Raw genomic sequence first — 17,033 nt, forward strand, 5'->3', positions numbered from 1 at the left:
AGTCACTGTCCACAGTGATTTTGGAGCCCAAGAAAATAAAGTCTGTTTCTGTTTCCACGTTTTTCCCCTTCTATTTGCCACAAAGTGATGGGATTGGATGCCATGATTTTAGTTTTTTTAATGTTGAGTTTTTAGCCAGCTGTTTCACTCTTCCTCTTTCACTTTCATCAACAGGCTCTTTAGTTCTTCTTTACTTTCTGCTATTAGAGTGGTATTATCTGCTAATCTGAGGTTGTTGAAATTTCTCTCAGCAATCTTGATTCCAGCTTGTGATTCATCCAGCCCAGCATTCTGAATGATGTACTCGGCATATAAGTGAAATAAGCAGGGTAACAATACTTCATGTGGACTTCCCGGATGGCTCAGTTGGTAAAGAATATGCCTACAATGAAGGAGAACAGATTCAGCTCCTGAGTCAGGAGGATCCACTGGAGAAGGGCTAGGCTACCCATTCCAGTTTTCTTAGGCTTCCCTTGTGGCTCAGCTGGTAAAGAATCCGCCTATAAAGTGGGGGGTGATCTAGATTCATTCCCTGGGTTGGGAAGGTCCCCTGGAGAAGGGAAAGGCTACCCACTCCGGTATTCTGGCCTGGAGAATTCCATGGACTGAATAGTCCCTGGGGTCTCAAAGAGTCAGACACAACTCAGCAACTTTCACTTTCACTTCACTCGAATGTGAAATGAGTGCAGTTGTATGATAGTTTGGACATTCTTTGGCATTGCCCTTCTTTGGGATTGGAATGAAAACTGACCTTTTTCAGTCCTGTGGCCACTGCTGAGTGTTCCAAATTTGCTGACATACTGAGTGTAGCACTTTAACAGCATCATCTTTTAGGATTTCAAATAGCTCTGCTGGAATTCCATCACCTCCACTAGCTTTGTTCGTAATAATGTTTCCAAAGGCCCACTTGACTTCACACTGCAGGATGTCAGGCTCTAGGTGAGTGACCACACCATCATGGTTATCCGGGTCATTAAGACCTTTTTTGTATTGTTGTTCTGTGTATTCTTGCCTCTTCTTAATCTCTTCTTCTGTTAGGTTCTTAGGCTTTTTGTCCTCTTATGTTTCCATCCTTACATGAAATGTTCCCTTAAAGTCTCTATTTTATTCAAGACATCGCCAGTCTTTCCCATTCTGTTGTTTCCCTCTGTTTCTTTGCATTGTTCATTTAAGAAGACCTTCTTTCCTTGATATTCTGTGGAACTCTGCATTTAGTTGAATGTATCTTTCCCTTTTTCCCTTGCCTTTTGTTTCTCTGAGTCTAATAGAGAGTTCTTTCTTAGGTGTAAACTGAATCATGAGCCTCCTCTTAAAAATTCTCTTGTGGATCCTCATTGACCACAAGGTAATAATCAGACTTTTAAGGCTGGCATGCAAGCTACTTCATGGCCTGCCCTCTGTACTACAAACCTTATTTCTTACAGTAGAAACCATAGCAAATAACGTACTCTCACCTGAATATGTCATGCTGTTTCGTTCATCTGCCCTTTGCGTTTATTAGCTTTGCTTAGAGTGCCTGTCCCTCTCTTGTCTGCTTTTGAATTCTCACTGCCCTTATAAATCTTCCTTCCATGCTTAGATCTTTATTTTGGTGGTTACTTTCTTCTATAATTTTTTAGTCATTTATACCTTTTGTTAAACTAAAACAGTTTGAGAAGGATCACAGCATTATGCATTCTAGTATTCCCTTATAATGTTCAGTATAATTTTTTAGAGAGAACCTCATTTTACCAGTTTTGCTGTATTATAACCTCTTCCAGTGTTGAGAATTTTCACACGTAAAATAGACTGATGTATCAAAAAATACCTCCTGGAAACAGAGGTATTTTTTTTAATTTGTTGCCTGCCGTTATATATTTACAGATATATATCTTTTTAAAGTAATGTATATATTTTAACATTTCTGAAAAGGTTTATACAGTGGGTCCAGATTATGCCCATGCTGAAGCTCGAAAATCTCCTGCACTTGATGGCAAGGTGGAACGAGATAGTGAAGGAAAAGAAGTAAGATACCCTGTTATTCTCAATGCACGAGAGAAATTAATTGCTTGGAAAGTCTGCCTTGCTTTTAAGGTAAGATGTTATGCAGGCCATGTAGACTCTTGTAAAAATTTGAATTTTCTTTTTTGAGTGAAAGCGATGTTGTTTGGGCTTATAATAGGAAAGAAAAATAGAGAAAATGAAGTGGTATATCTGAATAGCTTTTTTTGAACTTTACAAAGGATTCTTGCAGTGCCATTAATAAGAATATATGATAAATGAAGGCCTTTCCTTCTTATTCTTTCTTCATTATATAGAAGGAAACTGACAGTTTATTCAGAAACTACAATTAGAGAAGAAAACAACTGAAATGGTAGAGTTATAGGAGTATTTTTTCAGTATACTCCTATAATAAAACTGGTTGTAAGTATTTAATCATAGAATTGATACGATTTGTTTTTTTTTCTTTTAAGGAAGTCTTCCACCTTTCACAGTTGATCATTTGGCCTGTTAAATATAGTAAAATATGTTCATGAAAACTACTAGTACACTTAAAAAACTTTTTACTTAGATATTTGACTTGATCCCTCAATCTGTATTATTAGGGTTTGATATACTGTGCAGTAAAGATTAAAACAGAAGTAGTGCAACTTGCATCTCATAGAGGATAGACTTTACCTTGTTGAAGCCTTGTCTTGGATATATAACTTAAAACTAGTGTATATTGTTAGTTTTTAAATAATAAATTCTTTGTGTCTTAATAATTTGAAGTCTCTCATGGAAGGAATCTTAACCTAAAGTATGTTTTAATAGCTTTACATTAATTGGGTTTTATATTAACTGTTTTAACTTTGTAATGGCCAGGATTCCAAAAGCCATGACTTAAAATCATATTATACTAATACATGATGGTTTGAACGTAAAACCTAGAAGATCAGAAAATTCCTAGAACCTAAGCAGGACATTTATTTATACCTTTTTAACTGTTATCTCCCAAATAAAGTAAATTTGTTTCAAGGGCTCACAAGTGTGTAGTTGTCAGAATTTAAAAGATTCATAACAATAATTGGACATTTCTTCTGGGCTGTGTCTTCAAAGCTTTCTCCTCTTTTTTTTCTTTTTGGTGTTTTTTTTTTAATTAAAAAAGTTAGAATTTCTGCTAACATAAAATTTATCAAAGTCTTTAAAAATTTTTTTACTTTTGTATTTTAATTAAACATTAATTGAAAAGCTTCTTGAGTTCTTGGCCTCTCTAGTCTCTTACGCATTATTGTTGTATATTTACTTCATAGAGGAATTTAAATAATCATGTGGTGTGTGCTGTATATTTTAGAGTATTCAAATTACAAATAAGTAGCTTCCTTGTTTTTTACTTATTTTGAAGTAAAGGGCACTTATAAAATTTGTATTCTAATAAGACTGGAAAACTCAGTCTTAATTAAATGGAATTTTAAAGTGTATAATTTATTTTAAATAGCAAACAGTTTGTGGCTTTGATTTGCTACGGGCCAATGGACAGTCCTATGTCTGTGATGTCAATGGCTTCAGTTTTGTGAAAAATTCCATGAAGTATTATGATGATTGTGCAAAAATACTTGGGTAAGATTTTTTTCCTTTGTATTTTTTCCTCTTTACTTTTGTTATAGTTAGTGCATACTCGTTATTCAGAAACCAAATAATTGTAAACATCAAATGATCAGGGCTTTATAAGCACTCTAGAGTAAAAAATCAGTGTTCATAAAATGACATCCCCAAATCCTGAATTACACTTTGGGTTATGTAAGACAAATTAATTTATGAACAGTGTAAACTTTTAAAGGTATTTAACCTCATAGATTTAGAAGTGCTGTATAGCAATGATTTACACAGTGATGGTTGATCATTCATCAAAATGGCTGATTTATTAGATTACCTTGTTTCTCAGGTTTTTGTTAGGCAATTATAGTATTTAATGGTACAGAATTAACATTCATGAAATAACTAACGAGAATAAAATAGAAATAATTGGAATTTAGAGATCTTGAATGATTCAACTTTCTACAAGCATATGTTACTCAAAATAATCTCATGAGATTATCAAGTGAACATAAAAGAAATTATTGTGTACAGAAATGCCATTTTTGTATTCTTTGACTTATTTTCATACATCCTGATTTAGAAGACTTGAAAGACAGTTTTTAACATTATTTATTTATTTTATTTTGGGCCTTGCTGGCTCTTCACTGCCATGTGCAGGCTTTCTCTAGTTAGGGAGGGAGGGGCTCCTCTTTGTGGCTCTGCGCAGGGTTTTCACTGGTGGCTTCCCTTGCTGCAGAACAGAGACTCTAGGCACACAGGCTCAGTAGTTGTGGCACACAGGCTTAGCTGTGCCTGGGGGGAGGTCCACCAGACCAGGGATCAAACCCACATCAGGGAAGTCCTGACAAAGACTGTTTTTAACCATTTCAGAGTATATACGACAACAGACTTATGTCAAAGCCATAAAAAACTTACACTTAAAAATTTATTTTAATCATTGGAGTCAGCAATTATAGTATATTTCAAAGGTTTGTGAACTTACCTTTAAAGTAAAATTTAGCGGGGCTCAGTTAAATTTTAGCATGAATAAATGCTAAATTTAAACAAAACAAAAGATGTCTTGTAATTACGTAAAATTTTGTTAACCTTTTTAGCAAACTGTAATAGAAATCTGTTAAAAATGAACAATGGTATTTAAAATAGCTTTATAGGTGATCAATAAAAGCTGGTAAGAAATACTCAGTGTCCACAGAGATAATCTTGGATTTTAGAATCTATGGAAGTGAACAGGCAGCTCTAGTGACATGAGAGTGAAAGTCACTCAGTTGCAACCCCATAGACTAGCCCATCCCTGTCCATGGAACTCTCCAGGCCAGGATACTGGAGTGGGTTGCTGTTCCCTTCTTCAGGGGATCTTCCCAACCCAGGGATCAAACCCAGGTCTCCTGCACTGAAAGTGAATTGTTTACCATCTGAGCCACCAGGGAACTTACTTGCATCCAATGTGATTTATATTTTTAAAAACTAAATAAGTAAATTCCAAATTCATGATATCCCATTACTATATTCTATATACCAGTTTAGCACTGCTGATCTAATTTTTTTTGATCAGGATTGATTTTTTTCTTAGTTTACTTTTTATGTACTGTATTCACATAATTACTAGATAGTTTGACTTTAACTTCTATGATTTTCTTTTGTCATTAACACCCAGGTTTGTGTTAAAATGAACTAGTTTAAGTTTTCTTTTTTTGTCTTGAAGGAACATTGTAATGCGAGAGCTTGCTCCACAATTTCATATCCCCTGGTCAATACCCTTAGAAGCTGAAGATATTCCAATTGTACCAACTACATCTGGAACTATGTAAGTTTGAATATTTTCATTTAGAAATTCCTTGTGTTTCCCTGTTGGTCTGTGCTATCACAGTAAAGATTATATATCTGAATAATACTAAATACTTTACTTTGTGTATTTTCATATGATTCACTTTCCAGGTGGAAAAATAGATTATAAGCTTTTACATGGACTATTTAGAATGAAGGAATTTCCCAGGTGATTCAGTGTAAAGAATCCTCCTGCCAACACAAGGAGATACAGGATCCCTTGAGTCAGATATTCCCTAGAGGAGGAAATGGCAACCCACTCCAGTATTTTTGCCTGGAGAATCCCAGCACCGGTCCATAGATTCACGAAGAATTGCACACAGCCGAGGAACTGAGCACTCACACACGCATTTAGACTAAAGATCTTTTCTGTTGTTAAAATCCCAAAAAATTTTTGGATAATTATGGAACTGTTGAATTAAGCCATAAGAATAAAGGAGGTGCCAGCAGATACATTACTTAAAGGTTCATGGTCAGTGGTTTACAGTTCTGGTGCTCTTAGCATGTAAAGGAGAAATACACAGTTATATCATGAAGTAAATTAATTAGACCAGTATTGCCAAAGTGTTTTATAAAATTTCTAGTGAAATTTACTACCTGAAATTCACTTGTTATTCATGTGAGCTAGGAGCTTTATGTTAGCATGTTAAATATTCTGAGGATTCCTGACTGGGGCAGAAGAGAGGACAAAAATACTTAATTTTGTTTTTAAACCAGTATTTCCAAACTTATTTAATACAAAGTATATTTTGGGGTAACTTACTCTAGAGAGTTGTGTTCTGTGTCTTATAATTTGACAAATGGTAGTTTAAACCCTCCCTTGTGGCTCAGCTGGTAAAGAATCCAGCCTGCAACGTGGGAGACCTGGGTTGGGAAGATCCCCTGGAGAAGGGAAAGGATACCCATTCCAGAATTCTGGCCTGGAGAATTCCATGGGGTCTCAAAAAGTCGGACACCACTGAGCTACTTTCACCTTTACTTTCTCTCATTCTTACTAAGACAGTTGTATCTTCCAGTAATTTTAGTTTGAGATACTTTTCTTCCTACGTGGGCAAAATAAATATAGCAGCTTTATTTTGTTTGATTTAATGAAATCTCTCTGTATAACGATCTACCACACTGGGCAGGTAATTAATGAAGTTAGGGAATTATAGTCCATTTGCTTGTATCCAAAGTTAGTATAACATCTCTGGAGAAGAAGCAAATATTTTATAGCTTGATATTACTCCCCCTCCAGCCTCTTAAATTCTTTTTAGGATTGACTTCATAAAATTAAAGCTAGTTGTTACAAGTGCTTTTCTTAATGGGAACGAACTTGAAGTGGTAAAAGATAGTTCCAAATAAACAATTAGATGTATTAATCTTAGGTATATAACACAAATCTTTGTTAAAAAATTGAGAATGTTGTTTCTTTTTTAACTGAAGGATGGAACTTAGATGTGTCATAGCCGTCATTCGTCATGGGGATCGAACACCAAAGCAAAAAATGAAAATGGAAGTGAGGCATCAAAAGTATGTTTAAAGGGGAATAATTTAATTCACAGGATGTGATCATTCAGGATTTCTGATGGGTGCTTATCTATTTTGATTAATACATCATGCGGAAAGACTGCCATTATTTCTTAACCAGTAAAATTTAAACCACTAGAAAAACTAAAATCAAAACAAAATCCATCTTAAATTGTGTGTATCAGTATCAGAAAATTACTGTAGCAATATCCATAAATGGTCATCATCCTGACTTAGCTTTTATTTAGTGTTGTAAAGATGAAAATTAATAGAATGGAAGTTTATTACTTATTCAGCTAATCTAGTGATTATTAGCTTAATATGGTTTAGGAAAATACGAAGTTTTATCAGTCAAGTAAAAGAGTAATACTGTAGAGTGAAAGAGAGCACACAGTATGTGAAGTCCATAGACCCCCAAGTCCGTTATCTGTTACTAATTATTATCTTAGTCCCTTATCTATCATTCATTATAGTCACTTGTTTCATAAAGATAATATTATTGCAAATGCCTAACAGTATTCTGTCTCTTTTATAAGATTCTTTGATCTCTTTGAAAAGTGTGATGGATATAAATCTGGGAAATTAAAACTCAAAAAACCGAAACAATTACAGGCAAGTGCATTTGATTTCTTGTTGGGTTTTAAACTACTAATGGCAAAATTACATAAAAATTCAGTTCTTTATTCCTTTTACAGGAAGTGCTGGATATTGCACGACAACTTCTTATGGAACTGGGGCAAAACAATGACTCTGAAATTGAAGAAAACAAATCAAAACTTGAGCAACTTAAGACTGTGTTAGAGATGTAAGTGTCTTTTTGAAACCCTTAATTTTGATAACTACTTATAGTGCTCTTTTTTTTTTTAAATATGTGTGACTTTTCATGTTAATTTCCTTCACAGTTCGATCTATTTTGCTTTTTCTCACTGTAAATCAGGTGAAATTAGTGAACGTCTAGTAAGTTTTTATTTTTACCAGTGAGAAAAGAGATCGTTACATTGAAGGTTCTGTTTTATAATGGTATTAATTTTGATGAGACCATGGAAGGAGAACACATTTGGATTGTCGGTGTTGGATTGTCACTATACAGAGTGACACATTGTTAGGTTCACCATAGACTCAGTGCTGTTTAAATGAAAAATAACTTCACTTTAATCAGGTGAAATTAGTGCCATCAGTATTCTTCTTACAAGATTTATTTCTTTGACCACTCGAAATTAAAAAAAAAAATCATTATTTTAATTTTTAAAGACAAGGCAGGTTGTAGTTTTTCTGTAGGAGGTTGTATTGCGTGTTTATTAAATATTGTCTGTTGTATTTGCCATTTTACTTTTCAGGTATGGCCATTTTTCTGGAATAAATCGTAAGGTCCAGTTAACCTATCTCCCTCATGGTTGTCCTAAGACATCTAGTGAAGAAGAGGGTATGTCACTATTAATGCTTATTAGTTTCTAATTATATGTAGGAACTTGCTACTCACTGTTGATTACCTTTTTAATCTTCTGTCAAATAGTTAAGGGGTTGGCATGCTGAATCGAGGAAAAATAATGTACAGCTTTGGTAACTATGTTTTCTATCCTTAAAATAAAAGGTAAAGGATACCTCCTTTAGGTAAAGGATACCTTTTATTATTTTAAAAACTGCTTGGGAGTGCTGTTTTATTCTTTAGAGAGCTTATTTCTTTATAACTAATTATTACTTAATGGGTCCCTAACCCATACAGGGTAAAAAGGAAGAAAACTTAAGTAGGAAAAGAATATTTGAAAAAATGTGCCATCACCATGTTTCTAAAGCAGATATTTTTCTCCACTCAATAAATCAGAATAAGCATTTAAAATGGGTCTCCTAAGAGCAGTGAGCACAAAAATCCATAATTTTATTTACTTTTCAAAAGAATAATGGTCAAGGGTTGGGGAGCCATTTTATGGAGAAATAGAAATGCCCAGTACAATAATAATCAGTCTTGCCTGTCACACTGACAGAGTGTTTTCTTGTTTTATTCTTTTTTCAAATGTCAAATGGTAATAAGGAATTCTGATGAAAATGCAGTGTGACAAATTTTATCCATTGGTAGAACTGTAAATTGACAATAACTCTTTGAAAAGTAATTTGGCAGTACATACCAAAATCTTCATGGGACTTCCCTGGTCGTCCAGTGGTTAAGCCTCCGTGCTTCCACCGTAGGTGGTGTGGATTCCATCCCTGGTCGGTGACCTGAGATCCTGCACGTTGTGTGGTGCAGCTGGAGGGTGAGGTGTAGGGGAAACTTCAAAAATTTTTCATATACTTTGACCTTAATTATACTTAATAGAATCTATCCCAGTGGGATAGTCAGATCTTGAGAGAAAGATCTTCTATAGGGATATTTACGTGGCCCACTATTTATAGGAGCAAAACTTGAAGTAAAGATTAAATGCAAGCAGAAATTTGACTATGTTGGTCTTTATTCTGAAAGTTCATATATTGCTCTCTTGTCACACCGTGTGATTAGTAACAATGCAGATTAATTTTCTACATCTTGATGTTTATATCAAAAGCATTCCGTAGCTATAATTAAAAAGTCAATTAATTGCCTTTATTATAAGTGAATGTTGGCTTGCATGGTGAAGCACATACAATTACTAACTAGCCCCAGGGTAAAGGATGATTTTCTATCACTTTTAGTGAATCATTAAATTCTTTAGTGTTTATTGTGGTACTTTTAAAATGACCTTTGTTTCTGGAACCCAACACAGATGTTAGGACATAATAAAGAGTAGGTCAAAATTCAGAATAGAAACTCAGACGTCCTTTGTGTCTGAGAAAATACTTTGTTCTGGAACATACAGATTCCACAACTCCAAATTTAAAAAGTTGTTCTTGGCTATATTTTATTGTATATCTCACTCTTAAATGTAAATTATAATAAATATTAAGCTCTGTTGTCTTATATCTCCTTAAGAGTTATACAAATCACTGGTTACTAATCCTAAAAATGTATATATCTTCTTCCCTTCAGATAAAATTACCTTTCGTGTGGCAGCACTGCAAAGACAAGCTCTGAACTTGCCATCAGGGAGCTCTTAACCTAGCATATCTAGTACAACTAAAAACATCCCGCAAATGCCTTGTGCTCTCATACCATTTTGAGAGCAGGGAAGGGAGAAGTTTCCTTTCAGAAAACTGGGAAAGAGCCTTCTTTCTAGAGTGTGGGACAGATTTTGAAATTTTAGTAAGATTTTAATAAGTGAAGCAAGTGATATTCCTAGTAGAAGCAACAACCTACAAAGGATAGATATGTTTAAAGAACAAATTAATCTACATAAGGCCTGCATTTCACTGCAGAAGAGACAAAAAGAAAAAAAGTAATCATGAAATATATCTGTTTAAAAGAAGAAAACTTGACATTTGCTTTATCCATTCACATGTATCTTAGACAGCCGACGAGAAGAGCCATCCTTGCTTCTGGTTCTGAAGTGGGGAGGAGAACTAACCCCTGCAGGCAGGGTCCAAGCCGAAGAACTCGGAAGAGCTTTCAGGTGTATGTATCCTGGAGGTCAAGGTAAATCTTGGCGTTTCTTTACTTCAGTTAAATTCATACATCATCTTTCCAGATCCTCATTTTGAGATGTAATTAAGTATAGAAATACAGTGAGATAAAAATATAGCTTAAGTGATTTGAGGATTTATTTTCAGGAGATTATGCAGGATTTCCTGGTTGTGGTTTACTTAGATTACATAGTACCTACCGACATGACCTTAAAATATACGCCTCTGATGAAGGACGAGTTCAGATGACTGCAGCTGCTTTTGCAAAGGTATAAATAAATGTTTTTAGAATTTTTAAAATTTTCATCTGATATAGCATTTCAAAAGATTTTTACTGAGGTAATATTTTAATATTCTAAAATCGAGACTTCAGATTAAAACCCTGAAATGACCATGACAATTTGTATTAGTAAAGTTTGTTATAACAGTAAGCATATACCCTGTGAAATTCTGCATGTAACAAAATAATAATTAAGATGCTTTCTATTTTCATACTAATTCTTAAACCTCTTTTGGCTTTTATTTAATGTGTTTAGGGTCTGTTAGCTCTAGAAGGAGAACTTACACCCATTCTTGTTCAGATGGTGAAAAGTGCAAACATGAATGGCCTTTTGGATAGTGATAGTGATTCTTTGAGCAGTTGTCAGCAACGTGTAAAGGCAAGACTTCATGAAATACTTCAAAGAGACAGAGATTTTACTGCAGAAGATTATGAAAAGGTGGGTCTTAGCAAATTCCTACACTGTCAAACATTATGCACACGGAAAAATGCATAAAACATAAACTCAGAGCTTGTTGTATTACAAAAGCAAAGGGACATATAATCCCTATACAGGGGGACAGAATGTTGGAACAGCTCTATGTGCCCCTCTCCCCACTTGCAGTTCCTTCTTATCTGCTAGAAATAACCACCATCCTAGCTCTTTATACTCATGTCCAGAATGCTTATTCAGCTTAGTACGAGTTTGTAGCTCCCGTAGTCTCGGTTTATATTTTTTAAGCTTCCTGTAATGGAATTTTTTTTTTTTAATGTCTGATGCCTTTTTCTCAATATTATGTTTGTGAAATTCATCTATATTTTTGAGAATTTTCATAGTTGATTAATTTTCATTTCTATGTGGTATTGTTTTCAGAGGTTGGCTAACTTTTTCTGTGAAAGGCCAGATAGTAAATATTTTTACACCTTGCTGATCACATATACTTACTTGTTGCATTATTCTTTACTTTTTTTTAAACCATCTTTTAAAAATTGTAAAAACCATTTCTTAGCTCATAGGCTATTATAGGTCGTGTTTGGCCTAGAGGCCATAGTTTGTTGATCTGTATTCTATTTTATGAATATGCTCCAATTTATATATGCTTTACAATATTGTTAAAGTTTCGGGCTGTTACAGGTAATGCTGCCATGAATATTCATATACACTTCCTCGTGTAGATGAGCATGTTTCTATTGGTATATTATATTCTAGGAGGGCAAGTGCTGCACCCCGCAGTCTGCGTATATTTCAGTATCAGTATATGATGTTAGACAGTTTTCAAAAGTCACTAAGCATTTTATACTTCCACCAGAAGTCCATGAAAATTATCATTGCCCTACATAGTCTCTAGTCTCAGTATTTTTGAACTGTTCAATTTTGACTTTCTGAAGTGGATGTATGGTAGTACCTTACAGTGGTTTTAATATTCATTGGCCATTTAAGTACCTTCTTTCATGAAGCCTGCTCCTAATTCGTCCTTTTTTACTACCAGTTGCCTGTGTTTGTCTTAATGAATGATAAAATTTCTTTGCATATTTTGGATATGAGCTCTTTGTTATGCATATTGTAAGTACTACCATCTGCTCTGAGCCTTAATGATTTCCTTTGATAAAGTTAAATTCAGTTCAGTCGCTCAGTCGTGTCCGACTGTTTATGACCCCATGAACCGCAGCAAGCCAGGCCTCCCTATCCATCACCAACCCCAGGAGTTTACTCAAACTCATGTCCATCAAGTCGGTGATGCCATCCAGCCATCTCATCCTCTGTTGTCCCCTTCTCCTCCTGCCCGCAATCCCTCCCAGCATCAGGGTCTTTTCCAATAAGTCAACTCTTCGCATGAGGTGGCCGAAGTATTGGAGTTTCAGCTTCAACATCAAGCCTTCCAATGAACATCCAGGACTGATCTCCTTTAGGACGGACTGGTTGGATCTCCTTGCGGTCCAAGTGACTCTGATGAGTCTTCTCCAACACCACAGTTCAAAAGCATCAATTCTTCGGCGCTCAGCCTTCTTCACAGTCCAACTCTCACATCCATACGTGACCACTGGAAAAACCATAGCCTTGACTAGACAGACCTTTGTTGGCAAAGTAATGTCTCTGCTTTTTAATATGCTATCTAGGTTGGTCATAACTTTTCTTTCAAGGTGTAAGCGCCTTTTAATTTCATGGCTGCAATCACCACCTGCAGTGATTTTGGAGCCCAGAAAAATAAAGTCAGCCACTGTGTCCACTGTTCCTCCATCTGTTTCCCATGAAGTGATGGGACCAGATGCCATGACCTTAGTTTTCTGAATGTTGAGCTTTAAGCCAACTGTCTCACTCTCCGCTTTCACTTTCATCAACAGGCTTTTTAGTTCTTCACTTTCTGCCATAAGGGTGGTGTCATTTGCGTATCTGAGGTTATTGATATTTCTCCCAGCAATCTTGATTCCAGCTTGTGCTTCTTCCAGTCCAGCCTTTCTCATGATGTACTCTGCATAGAAATTAAATAAGCAGAGTGACAATATACAGCTTTAATGTACTCCTTTTCCTATTTGGAACCGGTCTGTTGTTCCATGTCCAGTTTTAACTGTTGGTTCCTGACCTGCATATACGTTTCTCAACAGGCAGGTCAGGTGGTCTGATATTCCCATCTCTTTCAGAATTTTCCACAGTTTATTGTGATCCACACAGTCAAAGGCTTTGGCATAGTCAATAAAGCAGAAATAGGTGTTTTTCTGGAACTCTTGCTTTTTCCATGATCCAGCGGATGTTGGCAATTTGAACTCTGATTCCTCTGCCTTTTCTAAAACCAGCTTGAACATCTAGAAGTTCACAGTTCATGTATTGCTGAAGCCTGGCTTGGAGAATTTTGAGCATTACTTTACTAGCGTGTGAGATGAGTGCAATTGTGTGGTAGTTTGAGCATTTTTTGGCATTGCCTTTCTTTGGAATTGGAATGATAACTGACCTTTTCCAGTCCTGTGGCCACTGCTGAGTTTTCCAAATTTGCTGACATATTGAGTGCAGCACTTTCACAGCATCGTCTTTTAGGATTTGAAATACCTCAATTGGAATTCCCATCACCTCCACTAGCTTTGTTCATAGTGATGCATTCTAAGGCCCACTTGACTTCACATTCCGAGATGTCTGACTGTAGGTGAGTGATCACACCATTGTGATTATCTGGGTCATGAAGATCTTTTTTATACAGTTCTTCTGTGTATTCTTGCCACCTCTTCTTAATATCTTCTGCTTGTTAGGTCCAGACCATTTCTGTCCCTTATCGAGCCCATCTTTGCATGAAATGTTCCCCTTGTATCTCTAATTTTCTTGACGAGGTCTCTAGTTTTTCCCATTCTGTTGTTTTCCTCTAATTCTTCACACTGATCACTGAAGAAGGCTTTCTTATCTCTCCTTGCTATTCTTTGGAACTCTGCATTCAGCTGCTTAGATCTTTTCTTTTCTCCTTTGCTTTTCACTTCTCTTCTTTTCACAGCTATTTGTAAAGCCTCCTCAGACAGCCATTTTGCTTTTTTACATTTCTTTTCCATGGGGATGGTCTTGATCCCTGCCTCCTGTACAACGTCACAAACCTCTGTCCATAGTTCATCAGGCACTCTGTCTATCAGATCTAGTCCCTTAAGTCTATTTCTCACTTCCACTGTATAATCATAAGAGATTTGACTTGGGTCATCCCTGAATGGTATAGTGATTTTCCCCACTTTGTTCAATTTAAGTCTGAATTTGGCAATAAGGAGTTCATGATATGAGCCACAGTCTGCTCCTGTCTTGTTTCTGCTGACTGTATAGAGCTTCTCCATCTTCAGCTACAAAGAATATAATCAGTCTGATTTCAGTGTTGACCATCTGGTGTTGTCCATGTGTAGAGTCTTCTCTTGTGTTGTTGGAAGAGGGTGTTTGCTTTGACCAGTGAGTTCTCTTGGCAAAACTCTGTTAGCCTTTGCCCTGCTTCAATATGTACTCCAAGGCCAAACTTGCTTGTTACTCCAGGTATTTCTTGACTTCCTACTTTTGCATTCCAGTCCCCTGTAATGAAAAGGACATCTTTTTGTGTTTTAGTTCTAGAAGGTCTTGTAGGTCATCATAGAACTGTTCAGTTTCAGCTTCTTCAGCATTATTAGTTGGGACATAAAGTTAGATTACCATGATTTTGAATGGTTTGCCTTGGAAACGAACAGAGATCATTCTGTCATTTTTGAGATTGCATCAAGTACTGCATTTCGGACTCTCTTGTTGACTGTGATGGCTACTCCATTTCTTCTAAGGATTTCTTGCCCACAGTCGTAGATATAATGGTCATCTGAGTTAAATTCATCCATTCCAGTCCATTTTAGTTCACTGATTCCTAAAATGCCAATGTCCACTCTTGCCGTCTCCTATTTGACCACTTCCAGTTTGTCTTGATTCATGGCCCTGACAGTCCAGGTGCCTATGCAGTATTGTTCTTCACATTATTGGACTTTACTTCCATCACCAGTCACATCCACAACTGAGTGTTCTTTTCGCTTTGTCTCTGTCTCTTCGTTCTTTCTGGAGTTATTTCTCCACTGATCTCCAGTAGTATATTGGCACCTACCGACCTGGGGAGTTCATCTCTCAGTTTTCCTATCTTTTTGCCTTTTCACACTGTTCATGGGATTCTCAATGCAAGAATACTGAAGTGGTTCTCTGTTCCCTTCTCCAGTGGACCACGTTTTGTCAGAACTCTCCACCATGACCCATGACACCATGTAGAGCTTGGGTGGCCCCACACGGCATAACTCATGAGTTAGACAAGGCTTTGGTCCGTGTGATCAGTTTAGTTAGTTTTCTGTGATTGTGGTTTTCATTCTATCTGCCCTCTGATGAATAAGATTAGAGACTCACGAAGCTTCCTGATGGGAGAGGTTGACTGGGGGGGAAACTGCGTCTTGTTCTGATTTGTAGAGCCATGCTCAGTAAATCTTTAATCCAGTTTTCTGTTGATGCGTGCATTGTTTGGCCACTCACAGGCAAATCTGGCACAGTCTCCCACTGTCCTCCAAAGTCAAATTCCCTGGGGCTTCTCAGTCCCTTTGCCGGATTCCCACGTTTGGAAATCTGTTGTGGCTCCTAGAACTTTCTTAACAGTGCAAGTATTTCTTTGGTATAATTGTTCTGTGGTTTGTGGGTCATCTGCTTGGCAGCCCTCTGGTGGGGCTATTGACGACCTCCTCCAAGAGGGCTTATGCCACATGCTGGGTGGCCCCAGTCTGCTGCAACCAGAGCCCCCGTCCCCATGGCAGGCCACTGCTGACCCATCCCTCCACAGGAGACACTCAGACATTCACAGGCAGGTCTGGCGCAGCCTCTGTGGTTCAGTGCATTTTAATGTATTATTTATAATACCCTTTTTCTAACAAGGGGGTCATAGAATGTGTCCGTGTATGGTCTTCCGTGATTTTTGTTTTTTTCACGCTCATTTATCTGCCATACAGCTAAAAATTGACTTTTATGTTTGCCATTAGATAAGGATATCAAAGTTGATATTTCCCTGCAACCATATGTACATCCAGGTGTCTCAACACCACTTACTGAAAAGACTATCCTTTCCCCACTATCTTGTAGGATCAGCTTTATCATATGTGTTTAGTTTCTGGAACATACTTCTTTGTTGGCTTTTGTGCCATTGAATGAGATCTCCCAAATCCTACATGGGTCCTTCAAGTTTTCTTGACTTTTCCTGTATTCTCATATGAATTTTAAAGTAAGCTGGCCAAAAGTCTTATTGGGATATTGGTTTAGATTGAATTAGATCTTTAGTTTGTGGAAAAACATATTTTTAAAAAAATATTTGTTTTATAAACCATACCTCTAAAACAGTTACTGTCTGTTGCTGCTATGTACAAAGTTTTTTTCATATTGACTTTATATACGTCAACTGTATTAAACTTATTTATTAACTTGGTAATTTATCTCGGTTTTTAAAAAACCTTTCCAAAGGATATCCACAGGTTTTTGTCTTCCTTTCCAATCTTTATGCTTTTAATTCTTTTTCTTGCTTTACTTTAATTGCTAGCACCATCAAAGCCATATTAAATTGAGTGGCTTTTCTGTGTTTGTTCATATTCTCAAAGGGGAAGCCTTCTTAACACTGTACATTAAGTATAATCTCTGTAGATTTTTGTTAAAAGTTTTTGTCATGACATGTTTTTACATTTTATATTCTCTTTCTGTCTGTTAAATATATGATTTTGGAAAGCCTCTACCTTGGTTCCTAGAATAAAGTCATTTCAAAAATACCTTTATCACTGGTTTGGGTTTACTAATATTTTTGGTCAGGAGTTTTACATTTGTGTTCAAGAGTCGAATTGACCTTTATTTTTTATCCCTGTT

The 17,033-nt window shown here is 36.3% G+C and overlaps 1 protein-coding gene across 14 annotated transcripts in view; it reads left to right on the plus strand.

Annotated features, from left to right (window-relative positions):
* PPIP5K2 (diphosphoinositol pentakisphosphate kinase 2) overlaps positions 1-17,033 on the plus strand; it is an 83,810-nt gene that overhangs the window by 18,846 nt on the left and 47,931 nt on the right. For 7 of the 14 annotated variants that reach the window (XM_069590253.1, XM_069590238.1, XM_069590240.1 and 4 more), the window contains exons 8-17: positions 1,912-2,073; positions 3,458-3,579; positions 5,261-5,362; positions 6,808-6,894; positions 7,428-7,503; positions 7,587-7,696; positions 8,229-8,314; positions 10,307-10,432; positions 10,567-10,688; positions 10,956-11,138. In XM_069590253.1, the coding sequence (XP_069446354.1) occupies positions 1,912-2,073; positions 3,458-3,579; positions 5,261-5,362; positions 6,808-6,894; positions 7,428-7,503; positions 7,587-7,696; positions 8,229-8,314; positions 10,307-10,432; positions 10,567-10,688; positions 10,956-11,138 (1,176 nt within the window). Of the gene's footprint in view, positions 1-1,202; positions 1,346-1,911; positions 2,074-3,457; positions 3,580-5,260; positions 5,363-6,807; positions 6,895-7,427; positions 7,504-7,586; positions 7,697-8,228; positions 8,315-10,306; positions 10,433-10,566; positions 10,689-10,955; positions 11,139-17,033 lie in introns of those variants that run through there. The other 7 variants (XM_069590239.1, XM_069590245.1, XM_069590243.1 and 4 more) reach the window with 3 other exon arrangements.

The sequence above is a fragment of the Ovis canadensis genome, chromosome 5, assembly GCF_042477335.2.
Source record: "Ovis canadensis isolate MfBH-ARS-UI-01 breed Bighorn chromosome 5, ARS-UI_OviCan_v2, whole genome shotgun sequence".
NCBI classification, from domain to species: domain Eukaryota; kingdom Metazoa; phylum Chordata; class Mammalia; order Artiodactyla; family Bovidae; genus Ovis; species Ovis canadensis.